Raw genomic sequence first — 18,693 nt, 5'->3', positions numbered from 1 at the left:
TGAATCGAACCCGGTTATTGCAACAAGAACGTACCGGTTTCTGTTGGGAAAACGTTAAAAATCGAGTATTATATATAATTGTGATTGTTTGAGACCAAACGTTACTGATCTAATCGCTCAGACCAACTAGTGAATTCTCAGAACGTGCATTGGGCACAGTCATTCAGATGATTGCGCTTCCACGGAGATTATTCACGCCGGAGCAATTTGTCGGATTCCGTTAAATCGTTAATTGATAAATCTTGAAAATAAAAGTCTCTAATGTTCATTAAAATGGTGGGGTTGTAAGCAACGCAATAACCCAACGAAAGCGAGGAGGAGGAAGCGGGATGGCGCGGAAGGATGGGACACAGCTAAAATGAGAATAATTGGAATTTTAGAGAATAATTTACACTGAAAAAAGCTATCTAAATTAGGCACACAAAAAAATGTTTTTTTAGGTCTGATACTCTCATTGACGCTCAATCATGAACGACGAAAAAACTCTGAGGAGAATTTTGCGTAGAACTTTTACTTTTAAAGAGGACTTTCATTCCTTCTAAACGATCACAAAATTGTTGCGGGTTCGTGAACTATCACCTAAGTCAACTTAATAACTAAACTGCGTATTGGAGATTCCTGATTTTTCTAACATTACTCTGCTGACTCAGCGTCTGAGCTGGTACTTGTTGTCGTCGCATGTAAACGCATGATCTTTTAATACGTTACAAGGGTAAACAGTCGTATAACTGGAGGTGGTAAAAGGGAGTTGCACAACGGACGTTCACAATTTAAAACGAATCATAGGGAAATAGATACGCAACTGAGCGACATGGTAATTAAGTACAATTCCAGCGCAATCGGAAATTTTATGCGAGTAGATGTCGCTGTTCTGTTATACCCACTTAAATACGTGCGTTGCGTGACAGGGAAAACTAGCAACTTAAGTAGAAATCTACGAAAACACGTTGATGCGCATGACCCAACCAGGAATATCTCCCGGGAGGAATCCTAGCTTCTATTGGTTATAAGTGTTACCCGAAGGGGCATCTTAAGACCCTAAACTTGAACCCCATTTTTTATTATATGTACAGAATAAAATTGACTCCGGTCAATTTTCTTCGTGGATGAGGAAGTACTGACGGAAATGCTTGAAGTTTTCGCATAAAATCATCTCGACAACAACTGGAGGAGATACTTAATACACCTGCATTAACACGAACTTATTTCACCAATGAAAGCTCGACGAAATTTTGAAAAACGTCGGAAGAGAATTTCGTCGATTAAAATTTTTTAATCATTTAAACGGCGTAGGTACCATTAGATTTTCAAATTGGCATTTCGTAACAATCTTGCGGAAACATTGATAACCTTTCCAAAGGTTATCTAGGAATTCCGAAAATATGTGGCTTTTACAGTATGTATTAATAAAGTAAAATTCTTCTAAAGCAAAAATGCTGTAGCATTCCAAACTGAGTTCCAAAGAGTTCTAAAGTCCGGGAACAATCTCATTTGCTTAAAATCGGACTTGGATTTTAACTGTAGACAGAGCTACCCTTTCGATAACGTAAACCCGAATTTTTAACCCCAACCCGTAAACCCACCTTTTATGACATTTAAAATTTCCGTTTGCCCAGGGCACATGAATAGAATTTCGAAAAGTCGACAAGAGCTCCTTTACTTTTAGAGCATCAGGGATAAAATAATGGTTAAAACCTGCCAGATGTTTCGGACACATGTAAATTAGACTAAATTACTGTTCAATTTTACCACTTGAAACCGAAATAATACTGTTTTTTAGGACTTTTTAGACAAAATTAGATCAACTAATTTCGAATTGGTCAAAATCCGATTCATCATAATCCAACTGATGTGGCATTGTCGATGCTCCAAAAATCGTGGCAACATTTTCGAAATTATGCATCCTAAGTAAGCAAAAAATGCGCTACAGCGACCAATCGTAGAATAGTTGATGATTAGCAAAATCTTCCTTTGTCACGTTGATATTACAAATTTAAAATCTGTAACAATCACTGACATTGGACGTATACACTGGAATCTCTCTTAGCGGACAGTTCGTAATAGCGGGCATCTCACATCACCGGACAATTTTTCTAAAACCAAATTATTGAGGTTCGGTTCGCATGTAAATGATATTCTCATTAGCGGACGGACGGAGAAGTCGGTTTGGGTTGGGACGCCCCCAACAACGGACACGAATCTCCGAAAACGGACAAGGCCAGTTTCATTTGACAGTCACGGTTTTTCACCGATTGCCGCTAGGGATTCCCATGTGGTTTCAAATGTCGTGCTTGGCACGTCTTAGAATCGGTGATATGTGAATTGTGTTTTGGAAGTGGTGGAGCGAAAAATGACCCCTTAGAAATTTTTTGGCATTAAAGCCAAAAATGAAGGTAATTAATACTACAGAGGGAGACAATTTAAGTATCCGCAACCTGGGTAGAAGGCAAACTTGGTACATAGCATTTTTTTAGTTGTTTTTTTCCCTACAATTGTGAATAAACTTTAGATTCAACATAGGCAAAAACAATGACAGTCAGAAGGCAAATGAGATTTAAAAAAAATTGATTGAAAGACGATCCTGAGCGAATAGAGAAAATTTGTTTCGAATGATTTGCCCGTGCAAGAAGCCATAACACTTCTATTATTTGAGGGCCGCTAACGAAAGCTAAGGCCAAAGAGGCAGCTAACGATTTAGAGAATGAGAACTTTAACACATACGATTGATTGGGGACAAATGGGGGAGAGGGCATAAAAGTTAGCTTCAACCGCATTTCGGGGGAGACAGTGGACGTTGATCCATAAGATGTTGACCAATTTTTAGAAAAATTGCCAGGAATGCTATTGGGATGCACACCTGAAGACATCTACAATGCGGATGAGAGCGGATGAAAGCTTAACCAGATGAAACTTTGCCGCATAAAGGCAAAACGTGTGTAGGAGGCCAGATGGAAAAAGAAAGATTAATCACATTGTTTTGTGCCAATGCGGCGGGCGAAAAAGAGAAGGTTTTTGGTCGCCGAAAGAGCTGTGCAACCAAGGGCATCAAAGTATATTCCACTTCAGAGTTTGCCGACGACATGGATCTCCAATAAAAGAGCCTGGATGACTAATTCTATAAAGACTGTCTTCAAGACTTTAATAAAAAGGATGAGATTTCGAACACGCTCTTCTTAACAATACAGATCCACATCCTAGAGAACTGACTCTAAACAACATTAAAATCATTGTTCTTTCCCCTAATACGACATCCGTGTGTCAACTCACGGATCAAGGCATTCTGCAGAATTTTAAGTTTTTCTACCGCGGACAGATTTTAAGGCGTGTTCCCTCAAAAACGGATGATGTTTCCTCAGCTTCAGGTCGTGGGAAATCGGTGAATGCTTTCAAGCTCTTTCTTTCATTCAAAACGTCTGAACCAAAGGAACTCCAAGCACCGTTAAAAGCCGCTGTGCCAAAGCAAAGTTTTAAAAAAATCTGTTGAAAGAGAAGTGCACACAGAGTACGGTGCAAAAGGATGACTTGCACTTGGCAACCCCAGTAGGGTTTGGGAGAAATTTGAATGAAATTGATCGATCTTAGAAAAGCGAAAAGAGGACTTTATTAATTTAGACCAAGAACTCTCCCCATTGGGAAGATATTTTATGCAAATGCGGGAATTGGACGTGACGTAACAGAAAATTAATTTATGCAGAAAAGTGTTGATGCAGAAGAAGTCGAAGAAACATCTAATCCTGTAAATTCCTGCACTGACCCGTTAAAAGTTGTAAAAAACCTTAACAGGATTTGCATGTACCAAGTTAGTTTTTTTACACATTTACCACGTTTACTTATAATTTGGGTATTCCCGTTGGCGCACAATGCCCATTGGTGGAAAAAAGCTTGGAACGGTCACTGCGCGCTAATGAGAGATTTTTCATGTTCATTTAGGCCATCCAGTATATATTACTCTTCTCGATATAATGTCTGCGATTGTATCCATAAGTTTTTATGGGCATTCTTCAGTTCGTTGGCCAAACCTCGCACTGAAAGCGAGAGGAATGCTTTATTGTGTTTATCTTGGGCAACAAGTGGACATTTTTGGCACCTCCAAAGTGTTCTTAAAATTTCTTTTATTAATAAAATTCGCATGGAAGCAAATATGTACATTACTTGAAATTAGGATTTCGTTCTGTACCTGTTCTACGCTAAAAATTAGACATTTTATTTCATTGTTAAGTGCCAATTATACACATATTAATAAATTAACTGAAAAATTGACATTTAGATCATAACGTATTTTTTCCATATTCTGCACATAACATGCCATCGCTGATCTTCTGTTAATGACTTATAGTCCATTGTCAGGGTTATTTAGTGTTTTTGGAAATATTTTTTTCTTACTTAACTGGTTTCTGCGCTGTCGAATGTGAAAGACCAATGCTAACTATAGAATACAGTATTTTCCATTAACTATTGATGACTAGAATTGACTACTTCGAACGAAAAACAAACAAATACTTATGTTGTCCAGGGATCCGTAATAGGTTTGGTTGTGCTACCAACTTAATCTAATTTAGTTCCATTACAGGTGATTATTCGGCCTTTATAATACCTTGTTGCCGTTTAATTTTATTAGCTAATTTCCATATGTTTTTCTACATTTATAATACTTAATAACTCCTTGATAACTAAACAAATTAGCCACTGAAATCCGTTTTCGAACAAAAATGGATTTTACACATTTCTTATATGTGAGTATTTGAACATTTTTCCTTTCACCGCTGCTCATCTATCAGAATTGCGGCGATCAAGTTTCGCAGTAAAAGTGTCACTTTGTACTCTATTTATATTAAAAGTAACTGTGAAACCTGTTTTATGTCATTAAATGGCAAATTTCCTTGTCAATTAGAGAAAAATAAAGTTAGAGGCAACTACGTAGTGAGTAATAATCTGATTATTACCTTCAATCCCTGACAAACGCTTGATTTTAATCTAGAAGCTTTTACAGGATGGTTAATAGGATAACTAAAACTCGTTAATAGGAATATTCTACTTTCATAGGTATACGAAGTACTTCTGAAATGCGAAATAAAAATTCGAGGTCAACATTTGAAATAATGAAGTTGCTAGTGATTATTTGGTCATTAAAAGCTGTACAATGACGATCGATATTTCGTTTTGTGGAGGGTTGTGAGACTTTGCAATTTAAACTTCTTTCCTGTAACAGTTTACGACATACAAGGGATTGAAGTTTTCATATTTGTCCAAATATCTAAGGACTCACTCAAAATGTGGCAACCTTGTAGCAGTTTCCTTAAGCAGCTCCACTTTTAGCTAATTTAACCGAAGTCGTGACTCTCACCGGTTTAGGCGATAGCAATGCTAGGCACACCAAAAAAAACACCCCGTATGCTGAATAATGATAAAACTTAATTAAATGAAGTTCGCTAATATGTAGATGAACAACAGGCTCCCCAGGAGACGTGTCAAACATATAAAAATTTTAAAAATATGCGTTTTGGGTAGAACGCCATATATAATAATAGATTCTTTAGCTTAATTTGCTGCTTTCAATACTTTACTTCTTGAGGGAAAAATAAAAATTTAATAATTATTTGCGAAATTATTACAAACAAATAGTTTTTATCGTCAATTGTACTAGGAAACGGAGTTCTTTTATCAAAACAGTTCAAATGTGACCACCCTATACATTCAGACAAGACCGTTTTCCTATGGACCAATCGGAGCTCTCATTAAAATAATCCCGGCTGCCATTTGAATGCATAGGAGCGCGTCGCTCATTTTACTATGAACATCATGATTACTTTTCAATGTTAATTCATAATCCCGAAGCTCTGCTTGAGTGGTTCACGTATGGCCGTGTGGTACGAAATATACTTAACACTGCAGAATTAAAAAGAAATATCCAAGGGATGTTCGTACTACGGTTAGTACTGTATGACGTGCAAATGAACTAAAATGCGCTAACGATACGTAGAAGGTCCTCACATACCTTAATAATATTAAATTAACGTGAACGCAGCTATGAATGCTAAGAACCTTCGAAGTAATTTCTATTTTAGAACTAAAATGGGAGATCAAACTTGAAAGAAAAAAAAAAAGAAATTTTTGGAATTTGTCTGAACTCGTGGGCGCATGCGCAACAACGATACAATAAACAAATTAAACGGAATTCAATTTTTGTAAAAATTATATGCAAATAGAGTACCTATGAAATTGTCGTCACAACAGGAATTCAGTTAAAAATTTCACAAACCACAGCTTGAAAGCATTAAGAGTATTTAGTTTTTAAAAAAGTCCGCACAAAAATTAAGTATTGATGAATGAAAAGCGAAATTTCAACTCACCATGCTTTAACCCTGATCAAGACTTCACCCTCGTTGAGCGTGGGTTCGGGTTTCTTAAGGATTTTAACCGACTTAAGTCCTCCAAAACCAGTTAAAACGACGGCCCTCATCTCCTTTTTAGGCGTATCATTTTCGTTTTCTGCAACAGGTTCGGCAGATTCGCCGGTGGTGCCGTTTTCCGTAATTTCTTTTTCTTTGCTTTCTCCATTTTGTTCGCCGTTCATGACGGGAGCTGCGTTGTCTTGCTGCTCGGACATTTTGATTTTAAGCGTTAATTCAAAACCGTACGAATGAGGAGCGAGGAATTTAACGGACGAATTTATAGTTTCAGTTTCACCGGCCGGCAAACGAACAATGAACAAACTGGAGACGGCGAGAGGCGAAGTAACAGGTGCTTTTGGCGGCAGCTTGGGGCGAGTCTGATGGACGCTTGCGCACAATGTGACAACGCCAGACAAGAAAGACGAGAAATGCACCCCCTTCTTTTTCCTTCTGAAAGCGTGCGATATACAATGACACGAAATATTGCGTTGATCTGACAAAATCAAAATATCAAAATTATAATAAATATCGGGGCGTTTGAGTTGATTAAGATGAATTTTTACAAGTGTAAAGATGATTTATAGAATCGATCACGCAAAAAAAACGAATTAAAATAGCCTTGTTTAGTAATTAAGGTGGGTTAATACAGCAAATAAGGTAAAATATGAAATAAAATAAAAATAAAGCAACAAGTAATTTCTTTTGTTTATACTAACTAAATAAACTAAAACTAAAATGATCCTCCTGATATTTTATTGCGCGATATTTGTATTATTTATTGCGAATGTTGATTTTAGAATATTAAAATAAATTGTTTATTTCCAACAGTAATTATAAGATTATGAATATAATTTGTTATTACATTGATAACGCGTTAGCTGTTATGACCAAAAAATAAAAAAATTAAAACAGGTCAATTATTATCTTTTTTTTTCTCCTGTTTTATTCCATATTGCCGTACACACTTAAAAAACGCACTTTTCCTATTAGTGTTAAATTTCACACCGGGTGACAAGTTGGGCTCTTTTAAGGACGTCGACATGAGGCTAATAAGGCCCCTTACGCTATACAGCCAAAATGCAGACGGATTCACATTGATTGCTTCTAAAATATCCAAATACCGAGTTTTGCTCAATTACCGCCAGTATAGAAGAAATAACAAAAAACTAACTATAACTGATATTTTTCAATTAGCGTATTTTTATGGATTTTTTATTGTAAAAATTCCAGGAGTCGTGATAGGGAAATCAATTTTCAGAATGGATTCATAATGACTTTGCGTAACTTTTTCCTAATACACCCGAAACTGCAACTGCTATTCTCGCCATTTTGGGCATTCCCATAAGACCCATTGCAAGAGTGACCGCATCTTGTATGTTAACGAGTAATTCCAAAACAAGAAAAACAAAAAATAAAAGCCAACCAACGCCCTGTATATACGGCATATAAGGAAATTATTCTTTTTAATTAGATTTTCGAGATCAAAAACGCTAACCTGAACTAACCTGAACGATTCATAAAAATAAAATGTCAGGGTGATATTTGCAATCTAATCCCACAGTCAAATACCTTTACGATATGGCTACATTGCAAAATTATCTCTGTAAAATTATCAGTGAGTAATTACCGTTAATAGTTTTCGATAATTATTGCATTCCTAAAATAGACATTTAATAAATGAGGCAAATATTCGGTGTAAATTTTCGGTAGCTACATTCCTTTTATAGTTTTTTTATCTGACGAAAGTATTCCAGCGTAAAAATTAATGAAATGTTAAATGTCAGCATTTGACTTACTAAACAGAGACGTTCAACCACTGCATATTTATATGGGTGGGTGGTGCGTAACTGAATTACAATGTTGCCACTTTTCGTCGATTTTCCGGCCATGAAAACCTCATTTACAGTTTATATATGCGAATCCTGGACATTTACGTCTACGTATAGAGCTTTACTTGAGAAATGATAATATGAAACGCTTCCTTACATTGTGTAGATATGCCTCATGCTTTTCTGGTTTCTATGAGTATATATACAGGACGCTTTATTTTTTTTATTTAATAAGCGAAAAATAAAGTTTATTAATGCTATTCACTTTAGAATAGGTGGTTATAGTGTGTTCTAAGTTAGATGAAAAAGTCCTCTTTTTACTATCCCTGCATACAAGTCAAAATATTAAAAAATAGCCATGTGGTTTATATAGGGTGTCTTTAGCTGAGTGCCCGTTAGAACTATTTAGAAAACTGCGAGGGATAGAATTAGATTACAATTCGGTATTCAGCCATTTGAGTCCAAGATTTATCGATTGAACATATTTTCAAAATGGTGGTAATTCTGGAAGTATAGGAAATTAATAATAACTTTATTGTTTTAAATGGGTGAAAATTATTTTATGCCAAAATTCGCAAAAATCTTGTGCGTAATAATAAGTTGTTAGAGCAAAACTAACAAAGATAGAACAACAAAATGTTGCCAGTAAAAAGTCAAAACACTACACTTCATTCTTCTCCATTTCAATTTTGATAATCGTCTATAGGATGTTCAGCAAAATAAATTTTCTTCAAATGGGACGCCCCGTATTTTATTACTTGAGTTAAAAGACCATTTCATTCTGCATTTAATCACCTAGACAACCTGTATGTAGGAACCAATATTGTCGTTATAAGCTAATTAGACGTCTTCCATACGTCGTCAGAGAGAATAATGAGGGATATGCGGAATATAATAAAATCTTTATCCCCGCTGACCATTTAAGTTACACACGTTGCCGTGACCGTCCGCTCGTCTATTGTAGCACATAATATAGCGGCATGTTGCGTTTTATTTGTACAGCCACGGCTAGACAAACTCGAGCGAAATTATTTACTTTTTAATTAACTTCATCGTTGGAAATGGCTAATGATGAAGGACAGATCATAGTATACTATTAATTCTCCCGCTTTTAATCACGCTTTTAAGCACAAAACTAGGATGGTTGAAAAAGGCACAAAAATCATAAATTACTCTTTTTCAAAGAATTTTTATTAAAACTAAATTACCTTTAAGATTTTACAATCAGAAGCACAAGCTCAAATTATACCACGAATATTCCTAATATTAATACAAATTAACAAGAAACACCATTTAAAACGACTGATAAAGAATTCTTGAAGATTAATATTGCTCACGATCATATTCAATCAATTGTTTAATGAAAAACTATACTGATATCATACTGTTCGAAAGACAACAACTTCCTTATATAAACTACTTAAAATGCGACAAAAAATAATAAATAAAATCCTACAAAAGAATGAAGAAAACACAATGCAGAAATTAATCACTATTACTTTTTACCGAAATTCCCTCTCTGGAAGTCTACGAAATTTCGCATTAAACACAAGTATATATTATGCACAATCTTCATTTGTTGAGATCAATTAAAGATGTAGAAAATAGGTGTGTCCAAACACAATTTTTGGTTTTCGCTCTCTTAAAAGCTCATTTTGGGTACTAAAGGACAAAAAAAAATTACCTTCGGTTTAAAAAATACTGTATCTGCCACTTAGTTCTTAACTGACAGCTGTTGCCCCCTAACTGGATGTTGAAAAACAAGTTTTAAGTTTCGCCTTAAAACTGATATATCGTCGACAAGTCAAAGTACAAAACTTTTTTAATGTTATTTTAAACATATTTTGATTTTTTTACGAGTAATAGAACAAATATCTGCTAAAGAGTTAATTAGTCTGCCCACCTGTTAATAAAACTAAAATGGACTACGCCAAGTACCGATCTACCTACTAGCTAAAAGCCTACTATTCTACCTGTAATAGTGATATCTGGGAAAGTAATATATTAAAATGTGGAAATTTGAAATTCAGTACGATATAACAATTGCCAACTCAGAATTAGTCATTCGAGGCACTATTCTGACGCTGTCTATCTTCTACCAGCGACTGCAGTTTCCGATTAGGTGCCAATCTTTTGGTGGTAGGAACATTCCCATCCTCATCAATCAATAGTCTCTTACCCTGAATTCCATTGCCGTTTATTGCTCGATTAATGTTCATTAAATCCTACGATAGCGTAAATGTGGATGTCAAATTGAAAGTTGATGTTAGCGACTGTAAGTTAATCAAACTGGACAGATTTTGTGGATTTATGGACGAATATATGTGACAAAAATAGACACTTTAGCCATTTGACAAATAATCTTTCCACAAACTCTACCTACGTTTTAGGATAAAATTTGTATTTGTAGAACTTACTTTGGAGGGACTGCGGCTGAAATAATAATTAAAAGATGAGCCGTTATTGACCGGGATGGTAGAGGTATCCATGGGTTTTATGAAGACGTTTCCAACTACCTGCTGGTTGGAGGAGGAGATAAAATTTTTCCTGCTAGCAGGGAGGGGACTGAGCACAATATCCTTCTGGAATGCGTACTATAATATATTTTTTTGTAGTGATATGACCGAATATTGAAATTGGACCACTTGTAAAGTGCATTTTAAAACGAAAAATTTATTCTTCCTTACGTTCGTATTATTTGCGTTGGGTTTGAATCTGACGGCGTACGACTGCATCACTTTTATGTAGACATGGTTGTAAAATAGAATTAAATGATCGTTTTCTTCGGGTATTTCTTCGCCATCTGAAAATAAAATTGTAATACAAAATGTCGGCTTACCAATGTATGCAAAATGTCAAGAACTAAATCATTACAAAAAAAGATTAAACACATATATACACTTGCCAAGAGTCATTGAGAGCTCTTGAACTCTTAAAGAAATTAAATTTTGTTGGGAAAAATCATCATTAGTTCTTGATATTTTGGTGAAGTGCTAGCGATTTTATTATTGAAGCAAAGGAAAACATATTTGAAATTGTATTCAGTTTTTTGGGAATACCCTTTAGAAAAACAAATGAATACTGAAAATTATACTAATTAAATAAACATAAATAAACATGTTTTTTTATCAGTCTCCGTATTTTGCAATTTGAATTTTTATATTCGAGTTTGTTTATGTTTTTCTCCGATTGGCAGAAAAATTACCATTATAATAATACAAAACAAGCCATGAATTTTTATTTTTCATGCCTAGGCAATAAATCAATCCTTCACTGTCTAAGAATTAAAAATCTATCCTTATGTGGCATAGTTAAATATATATAAATTTGTTGGATAAATGTGTTCAGTTTTTATGGGAGAAGATGAAATTTCATGCGCCCGCACTGGATATTAAAAACATGGTTGAAATTAAAGAAATTTTGAATGTCTAAAATTTCGAATGGCACATTAATGTTTTACAATAATTCACCAGTTATGGTTTAAGTTTTATGATATTTAGAACAAAGTTTATGAGAGGAGGAAATAAAGGTGACTTTACCAGCAATGCGATTAAATTTCGAAACCGAAAATAAAATTGTGAATTTACCTGTTTTACTGCCGGTTTCATTTTAAAGTTCACAATTAATCGCAATAAAATTTACGCTACACCAATTTCAGGAAAATATTTAAAAACAAAAATGATTTACACCTTTACTTAATTGCCAATAATTAAGTTTTTAAAGAAATCTCTCTTCAATGCAATACATTTGAAACCATTATTTCTTCAACATTGCAGTTCAACACGTACCGACAGTTCTGGCTCTACTAATCAACACATCCCGATAAACGCAGCTAGAGGCTTGTGGCTGTTGCCTGTAGAACTTCATAATAAGGCTAAATAAGTTTGGATTGTTGGTCACGTTCGCTGCTTTACAGATAACGTATATTGCACACATCAACAACTGGTCTAAGTGCCGGTCTTTTATAAGATCCGTGTGACGGATCGAGTCTTCAAAAATTGTCCAGATTTTCCGTCGAAGCTCAAATTCCTCGAACCCCAATTGGGAACAGAGGTGTTGCATTCTGACCCCGGCCAAATAATAAAACTAAATTAAAAAATATATATTAATCTTAGCTCTGAAAATTAAACGTTAATGAAGACTTACTTTTCTGAAAATAATCGATAAACTTCCAGTTCGTCGAGGTAGAGCGGCGGCCTGCGGATCAGGCTTGGTTCCAGGACTGGTTTGAGGATTCTCAATCTTTACATGAGCATCCAATATCGGAATAAATTTCACTTTTCCGTCTTTGTCTGGTAGGACTGAAATTACGTTAAACGTATTAACAAAAACTCGATTTTAACAGGAACGACTTGTACCCAAATGCGTGCCTGGGCGCTGCAACCCTGATCCTGAAGACGGGAATAAATTTTTGCATAGCTGAGAAAGGGGAGATTGAAACCGGTCTGCAGCGGAAGGAGGCCCCGGGGACTGTAACACTATGATAATGGTTTAATTTAGAAAATAAAATGAAATCAACTATTGTGATTATTAACTTACGGTGTTCATTTGAAGCTTCGTTGTATAGAAGATGGCCAGGTAAGGCAGTATCCTGGAATTTGGGAATTTCCTGTCCAGATTTCTCAATGGCATCCCATATTGGACTGCTCGATCTCCACGCCAATGATTCGATTATGGTTTCTTCAATCTAAAGATTATTCAGTTGCTTAGAGCACTCGTTGAACGTTTTAACAATAATATTTACTCTGTTCAAGTGTTTGATCAGCTCTCTGAACAAGTTGTCTTTGGACCTGACTACCAATTCGATCACTTTAACGAAATGTATCGGCTCAACTTTCAGTACGTCTAATATCCAGGGGAATTTCTTTGGGAAGTTGTAACAGTACAGAACAATCTCCAAACAACACGCGAACATACATTGATAAAATACTTCTTTTTCAACCAAACCCTGAAAAATTCATAAATTTGAGAAACAAATAACTTCACTTTCCCTAATATTTTAAAAACAAACTTTATTATACCGTTCTTAAATTTTACTTTGTGTGTGTGTGTGAAAAACTGAAATTTAAACAGAATTTCATAAAACTCCCCTGCCACAATATTTACACGTCATATTGGAACACCCTGTATGGAGTATCAAACGGGCTTCTGTTTAAACTAAATAAATCCCCGATTAAAATTGTGAGTTGATGTGGCGTTTTAAGCATAAAACATTGCAACTGTTTTATGAATTAATCTGTTTATTGTTTCGACGATGGTAATAAGTGTCACGTGGTATTTGAGACACCCTATATAGAGTAATATTTTACTTCGAAATTTTTAAAGGCCAATTTCTTCACTCAATGCATTAAAAAAATCCATACATTTTGATTGAAAAATGTCCCCTACTGGAGTTACAAATGTTTAAAGACGACCGCTAGATACAAATTTACGCTATGTTTCTTCAAAACGGCTAAAGCTGTATCGTCTATTTTTGGTACATTATGTACTGTCAGCATGAGCTATTACCCGATTATAATAATTATAATCAACTTACGGAAATATCAGGCGTTATGTTCTTCTCCTTGTTTAAAATCATCTCTACATATTTAAAAAATAAAGCACCACCCAAATCGAGCTTATTTTGCGCCTCTTCTTTCGACAAATTATTTGCTGTATATCCTGCGATAAACATTTTTTTCATTTTGTCAAGAATATCATTAATCTTTGGTAAAATGTTTCTTCCGCAGGATCTAAAATAAACAAATGCTGAATTACAGATAAAATCTTTAATAAAAAATAATCCTACTCAAAAAGACTTTTCAGCTGTTCGCTAGCATCAGCAGATCTGCTTCCTATGATAGTTTGCAACCTGGAAATCCGCTCTGGTATTGATCTACCAGACAAATCGCCATCTCTCGGTCCCAAAAATCGCCTTCCTGTCAAAGGAGTGTCCAGAATTCTAGGATTAGCCTGAAATGAGTATCAGAACTAGAAAATTCAAACGTTACTTACACCCAAGAAAACTTACAGTTCCAATTCCTGCTTTTGGTGATTCCAAAAGAGCCCCATCTGTTTAGAAAAGAATATTACCATATGTTCAAATTTTAAAATAACATCAAGCATACCTGAATCGCTAGGAGGCAACACTCTCATTGAAGTCCAACTTTGCACAGCTTGCTCTTTATCCATTAAAACACGTTTAAATTCAGCTGCAAATGAAAATTATTAGCTAACATTTTTGACTTAGAACTCTTCAAGCTCACCAAGAAAAATTCTTTCATCAAAATCACCGCGACTCAACAAATGCGTTTCGTATGCCTTATTGAAATTCTTAAAATTTTGGTCGAAACTGTTTCGCTCAAAAACTCCGGTAAAATCGGTTTCATCGGCCAATAAAATTCCCTGATCAATGAATTTAGTTAAAAGTTGCCTGAAAGTGTACGCTTTCATATGCAGAGCTTCCTTGATTACAGTATCACCTTTGCAAAATCTGTAAGTCATTTCATGTAGTTTATTACCACATTCACATGCGAATTACTACCTTTTAACTATGCAAGGCACTTCCTTTAAAGCTCTAAAATCCTGGTTGTATTGCAATAGCTCCTCAGTCACAGTTCCGTTAATTAAGTCTTTTCTTTCAGCAGACACCACATTTTTAAAAGCGTAGTCAATGCAACAAAAAAGCAGATGGTGAGCTTTAATCAACTCGGTGCTGCATAAAGGTTCCTCCGCCTTTAAAGTGATAAACATATTCCAGATGAACTCGAATATTTTCAGTGATGTGCAGGGGATAGTTCTTTGACCAAAAGAAAACAAATTGAAGCAAACTGGAAATTAAAAAAATATAATGAGTTACCTATACCTAGATTTTTTGTATCGGTGCTTCGCAGCTTCCACATCTTGTTTATTTGGAATTGGTGGAAGGAATATTTCAATAAACAACGGATGCAGCTTTTTGAAAGTATTATAGGTGATGCTAAAATTGTTTCTCATATTATCAATCTTCGTGCGAAAGTCCGGTGGTAATTGCGCCATATCCGCCCAGCGCGTAATGTTGTTAAAAAATTGCATAAAACTGAAATTTTATCGAAGATTAGAAATATAAAGATGATCAATGTCGGTATAAATACTTACGTTAAATTGCTATGTCTTAAAAGGCTGGTTAAATTTATACCCATTCCTTTGACAACGGAGGAGTTGTCAACAGTTGGAGTTTCCATATTTCTGGATGCTACATAAATGGCACAACCCAACCAGTGAATCTTCTCACCCTGAAATAGTACATTAAGATAGTAGGTGAAATTTGGATAGTGTTAACTGGAAATAAAAGATAATGATATATGTAAGTCATAATTGGTAGTTCAATTGGAACAATAAGACCAAAAAACGATGAATTAGAGTCAAAATAGATTGAAAGTAAAGTAATTGTCTAAGGGAATTATCACCTATGATCAATTTTATTCTGGCAAAATTGTTCTCTTTTAAAACTAGATTTCTAATTAAGTTAGAAGTCAGCGAAAATAATGAATTTTTCGATGGATCCACTGTAACTTATACTGACAGTACCTTCTTTAATCACCAATAGCTGCTACTTTTCCAAATAACCCCTCAGATGGGACAAGAGTGTACATACCTAATACCTACTATCTCCAAATATTAATGTATTATTTTTTCTCGGAAACTAATAGGAAATTCGGAAAACAATCCTACTGAAAAGCCAAAAGGAAAACACAACGTTTCTTGAAATTTATGTCAAACACATAGCTATAGTTACAGTTTATGGTATTGAGAAACTAGAAATAATGACAAATTTTGAATCGTTTGAAGGATAAGAAGGTTGAAATTGTTGAGCCTTAATGAACCCGACTACATCTCACTTTTAAGTAGCATAATATACCGTCATAATAAACTAATTAATTATGATCCTTAGGGAAATTGCTTTGGCAATTCTATACTTTAGGTGTTAAATAAATAATTACTCTCAAATTTTAATTCGTTGCACTGCACTGAATTTCAGGTATGTAATTATTTATTGAAAATATAATTTGAAAAACCACGTATTTCATTATTAAGTTACAATTGAAACCATTATCATAGAAACGAGCAGATAATTTATGGGCATAAGCAAATTTTATCATGATTAAATTTCTGTTAATGTCTACGAATCGAAAATTGCACAAAGGAATCGGAATACGTAGTATTTAGTTTCTGAATGCGTTTTTGGAATATAACGCGGGCATCGAATTTAATGCAAATGAATTGATATTTAACGGATTTAGGGGGGGGGGGGGGATATATATGGGGTATTGACAAAACCGTAGTATTAATAACGATAACAATCTGGGGAAGTAGCTATTTTTATGCACATTCCTTAGTGCGATAAAAAGAGTTATTTGTGTTGTTATTGGCGACAATTATCAAATATCAATTTCGATATATATACGTTGTTAAGTGCAGAAGAAAAGTCCTGTTTGTAATATTCGACTCAATGTATTACTACTCAAAGAAATAAAATTTTCAATTTTTCCAATTTAAAATTGTTTTACTTGTGTTTTTGGTGAAATTATCATTCAGAATTAAATTCAGAAAAATATATACATCGGAAAATGTACAAAAATGCACTTCTATTTGAAATTTTGACGGAGACACCTAAAGCCAAAGAAATTGAATTAAAAAAAATTGACTTTACTTAGTAATCCGAAAAATATCATTTTACTTAGTTTTCAGTTCATCAAAATCCATTTATATATAACCGAGTTATAGCTTCGCCGATTTTTTCGAGACACCTTGTACATGAAAGATTTATTCCTGTAGGCATAGCGGCCTGTTTTTTAATCCCTCCAATACTCGTAATTGAATTAATCATCAGTGGTTGTTATGAAGATCAAAAATTGTATTGTTTGCATAACTCGAAATATATCATCATGAATCTATTACCACCCATAGGGGTTGATTAATACCAAACAAAAAGTGCCTCAAGAATCAATTTTAGGTCCTTTACTATGTCTAATATGTAAAAGATGAGTCAGCCATTTTAGTGTGTCCTACCATAAATGATTTGGCAGTACTATACTATACTAAGCTGAAGTGAAATGGGTTAGTCCTATGTGTTTTAGAGAGCAATATTGCAGTATTTCCCTTATATCTCAGTTGATGGAAAGTACACTGGATCCTTCTATACAGTTTTTGTCATTGCAGATCCTTGACAAAAAATACCCTAAGCCATGTGTGCACAACTGTTATGCTCATCATAATATTGTCAATTTCTCTCCTTTTGTAAAACTTATAATTAAATATCATCTTTCAAGATCACCAAGTCTATGTACTAATTCCTACTAATTGGTAATGTATTAATCACCACACCTATTAGTATATCTTAAAAACATCTGCGAAATTATCCAAAAGAATTCAAATGTATTAAATGCAGAATAGCATACAATTAAGTTAGACCCTAACATAGTTCTGTCCTAGGGAGGATCTATCCATAGAGGTGGATTAGATTTATTATGAGGGGCTGTGAAACTGCCTTTGCACCCTGAACTATGGGTAGCTAAGTATGGTTATATTTTTAAGAAATTTCCATTAAAAATGCTTTCAAAATCGTGAAAGATACCTACTTAAGTAGATGTAGCTAAATAATAAGACATAAAAATGTTTTTATATGGAAATAAAGGCTAAAAACTGAAATGAACTATCTTTGACCTACACCTAGTGTCAACACAAAGTTGCAAATTGAAAATGTACATCTGATCTTGGAAAAAGCAAACTCTAAGAAGGGCAAAAGATACCTTGCAAATTAGCGTTATTCAGCATTAAAGTGAGATCTTAAGTGTATGAGAGAACAGCAAATGATACTGGGAATTGCAGTAAATTTTTTTTTATTTTCAAAGAAACTATTATGCTATATGCCAGATCTACTTATTTTAGATCAGTGTTATTGAAAGACACTTACCTCAAGAGCAAACTTCTTACTGATACTCTCAAAGGTCTCCCACGAGGCTGCTACAATACCCAAGTCGAGATTCAACTTGCTGCACAACTCCTGATGTAAACTAAGCTCGTCATTACTGCTATTAGACTGGACCATGGTAAAGATGATTTAGGGGCGATTTCAACAAAAAAACTCCTACTGCTGCACTGATCACCGTGGACCTTCCAGACCAGACGACGCCTACTTTTATGCACTCCTACAAAACGTGGGACTTTGCACCTGTATTTTGCGCCATGCCGCAGATATTTTCGGAAATTGGCGCCAAAGGCTTGAAGATGTGACTGAGGTTTTGAAATGCCCAAATTTGTTTATTAAATTCGCGGGTGTGCTTTTTTGTGAGGCAAAACACAAACACTTTTGGGCCTTTAAAGCATCAGCTGTTTTTATTTATAACCTCAATTTGTGAGTGACTTTTGGGCGGGAAAAATACATTTTTTGGATTAGTGAGCTCGAAAGTACAGTGAGTTAAAGGGCAACGGTGAGGGAAGTTTAATTGTTT

At 34.8% G+C, this 18,693-nt stretch overlaps 2 protein-coding genes across 6 annotated transcripts in view; both read right to left on the bottom strand.

Annotated features, from left to right (window-relative positions):
• LOC136348072 (synaptic vesicle membrane protein VAT-1 homolog-like) overlaps positions 1 to 6,765 on the bottom strand; it is a 44,606-nt gene extending 37,841 nt beyond the window's left edge. The window contains exon 1 of the mRNA XM_066298624.1: positions 6,351 to 6,765. Within this exon, the coding sequence (XP_066154721.1) occupies positions 6,351 to 6,607 (257 nt within the window). The 5' untranslated portion in view covers positions 6,608 to 6,765. The remainder of the gene's footprint in view (positions 1 to 6,350) is intronic.
• A 2,625-nt stretch (positions 6,766 to 9,390) lies between these two features.
• LOC136348058 (retinoblastoma-like protein 1) lies at positions 9,391 to 18,597 on the bottom strand. Of its 5 annotated transcripts, none has more exons than XM_066298591.1 (17): positions 18,156 to 18,597; positions 15,338 to 15,474; positions 15,060 to 15,278; positions 14,745 to 14,999; positions 14,467 to 14,693; positions 14,329 to 14,412; positions 14,232 to 14,272; positions 14,010 to 14,173; positions 13,758 to 13,953; positions 12,966 to 13,169; positions 12,761 to 12,908; positions 12,580 to 12,699; positions 12,368 to 12,522; positions 12,010 to 12,307; positions 10,909 to 11,024; positions 10,639 to 10,815; positions 9,391 to 10,446 (listed from the first exon to the last, which is right to left on the bottom strand). In XM_066298591.1, exons 1-17 carry the CDS (start codon positions 18,288 to 18,290, stop codon positions 10,279 to 10,281), a joined length of 2,844 nt encoding a protein of 947 aa, XP_066154688.1. In that variant the 5' UTR covers positions 18,291 to 18,597; the 3' UTR covers positions 9,391 to 10,278. The 5 variants fall into 5 exon arrangements, with proteins under 5 accessions (XP_066154688.1, XP_066154691.1, XP_066154689.1 ...); XM_066298594.1 differs by having other exon boundaries at positions 10,639 to 10,800; XM_066298592.1 differs by having other exon boundaries at positions 15,066 to 15,278.
• Between the last annotated feature and the right edge of the window lie 96 nt (positions 18,598 to 18,693).

Source organism: Euwallacea fornicatus, chromosome 31 (genome assembly GCF_040115645.1).
Source record: "Euwallacea fornicatus isolate EFF26 chromosome 31, ASM4011564v1, whole genome shotgun sequence".
Lineage (NCBI taxonomy): Eukaryota > Metazoa > Arthropoda > Insecta > Coleoptera > Curculionidae > Euwallacea > Euwallacea fornicatus.
Note: the sequence above shows the minus strand (reverse complement) of the source record. Positions and strands in the feature narration are given on the sequence as shown.

Coding starts and splice junctions, on each gene's coding strand:
- LOC136348058 (XM_066298591.1), bottom strand. CDS start 18,290: ATGGTCCAGTCTAATAGCAGTAATGACGAGCTTAGTTTACATCAGGAG. Junction 15,279..15,337: donor TTAAGACATAGCAATTTAAC/GTAAGTATTTAT, acceptor ATAAAATTTCAG/TTTTATGCAATTTTTTAACA. Junction 12,308..12,367: donor TATCGATTATTTTCAGAAAA/GTAAGTCTTCAT, acceptor TTTTTAATTTAG/TTTTATTATTTGGCCGGGGT.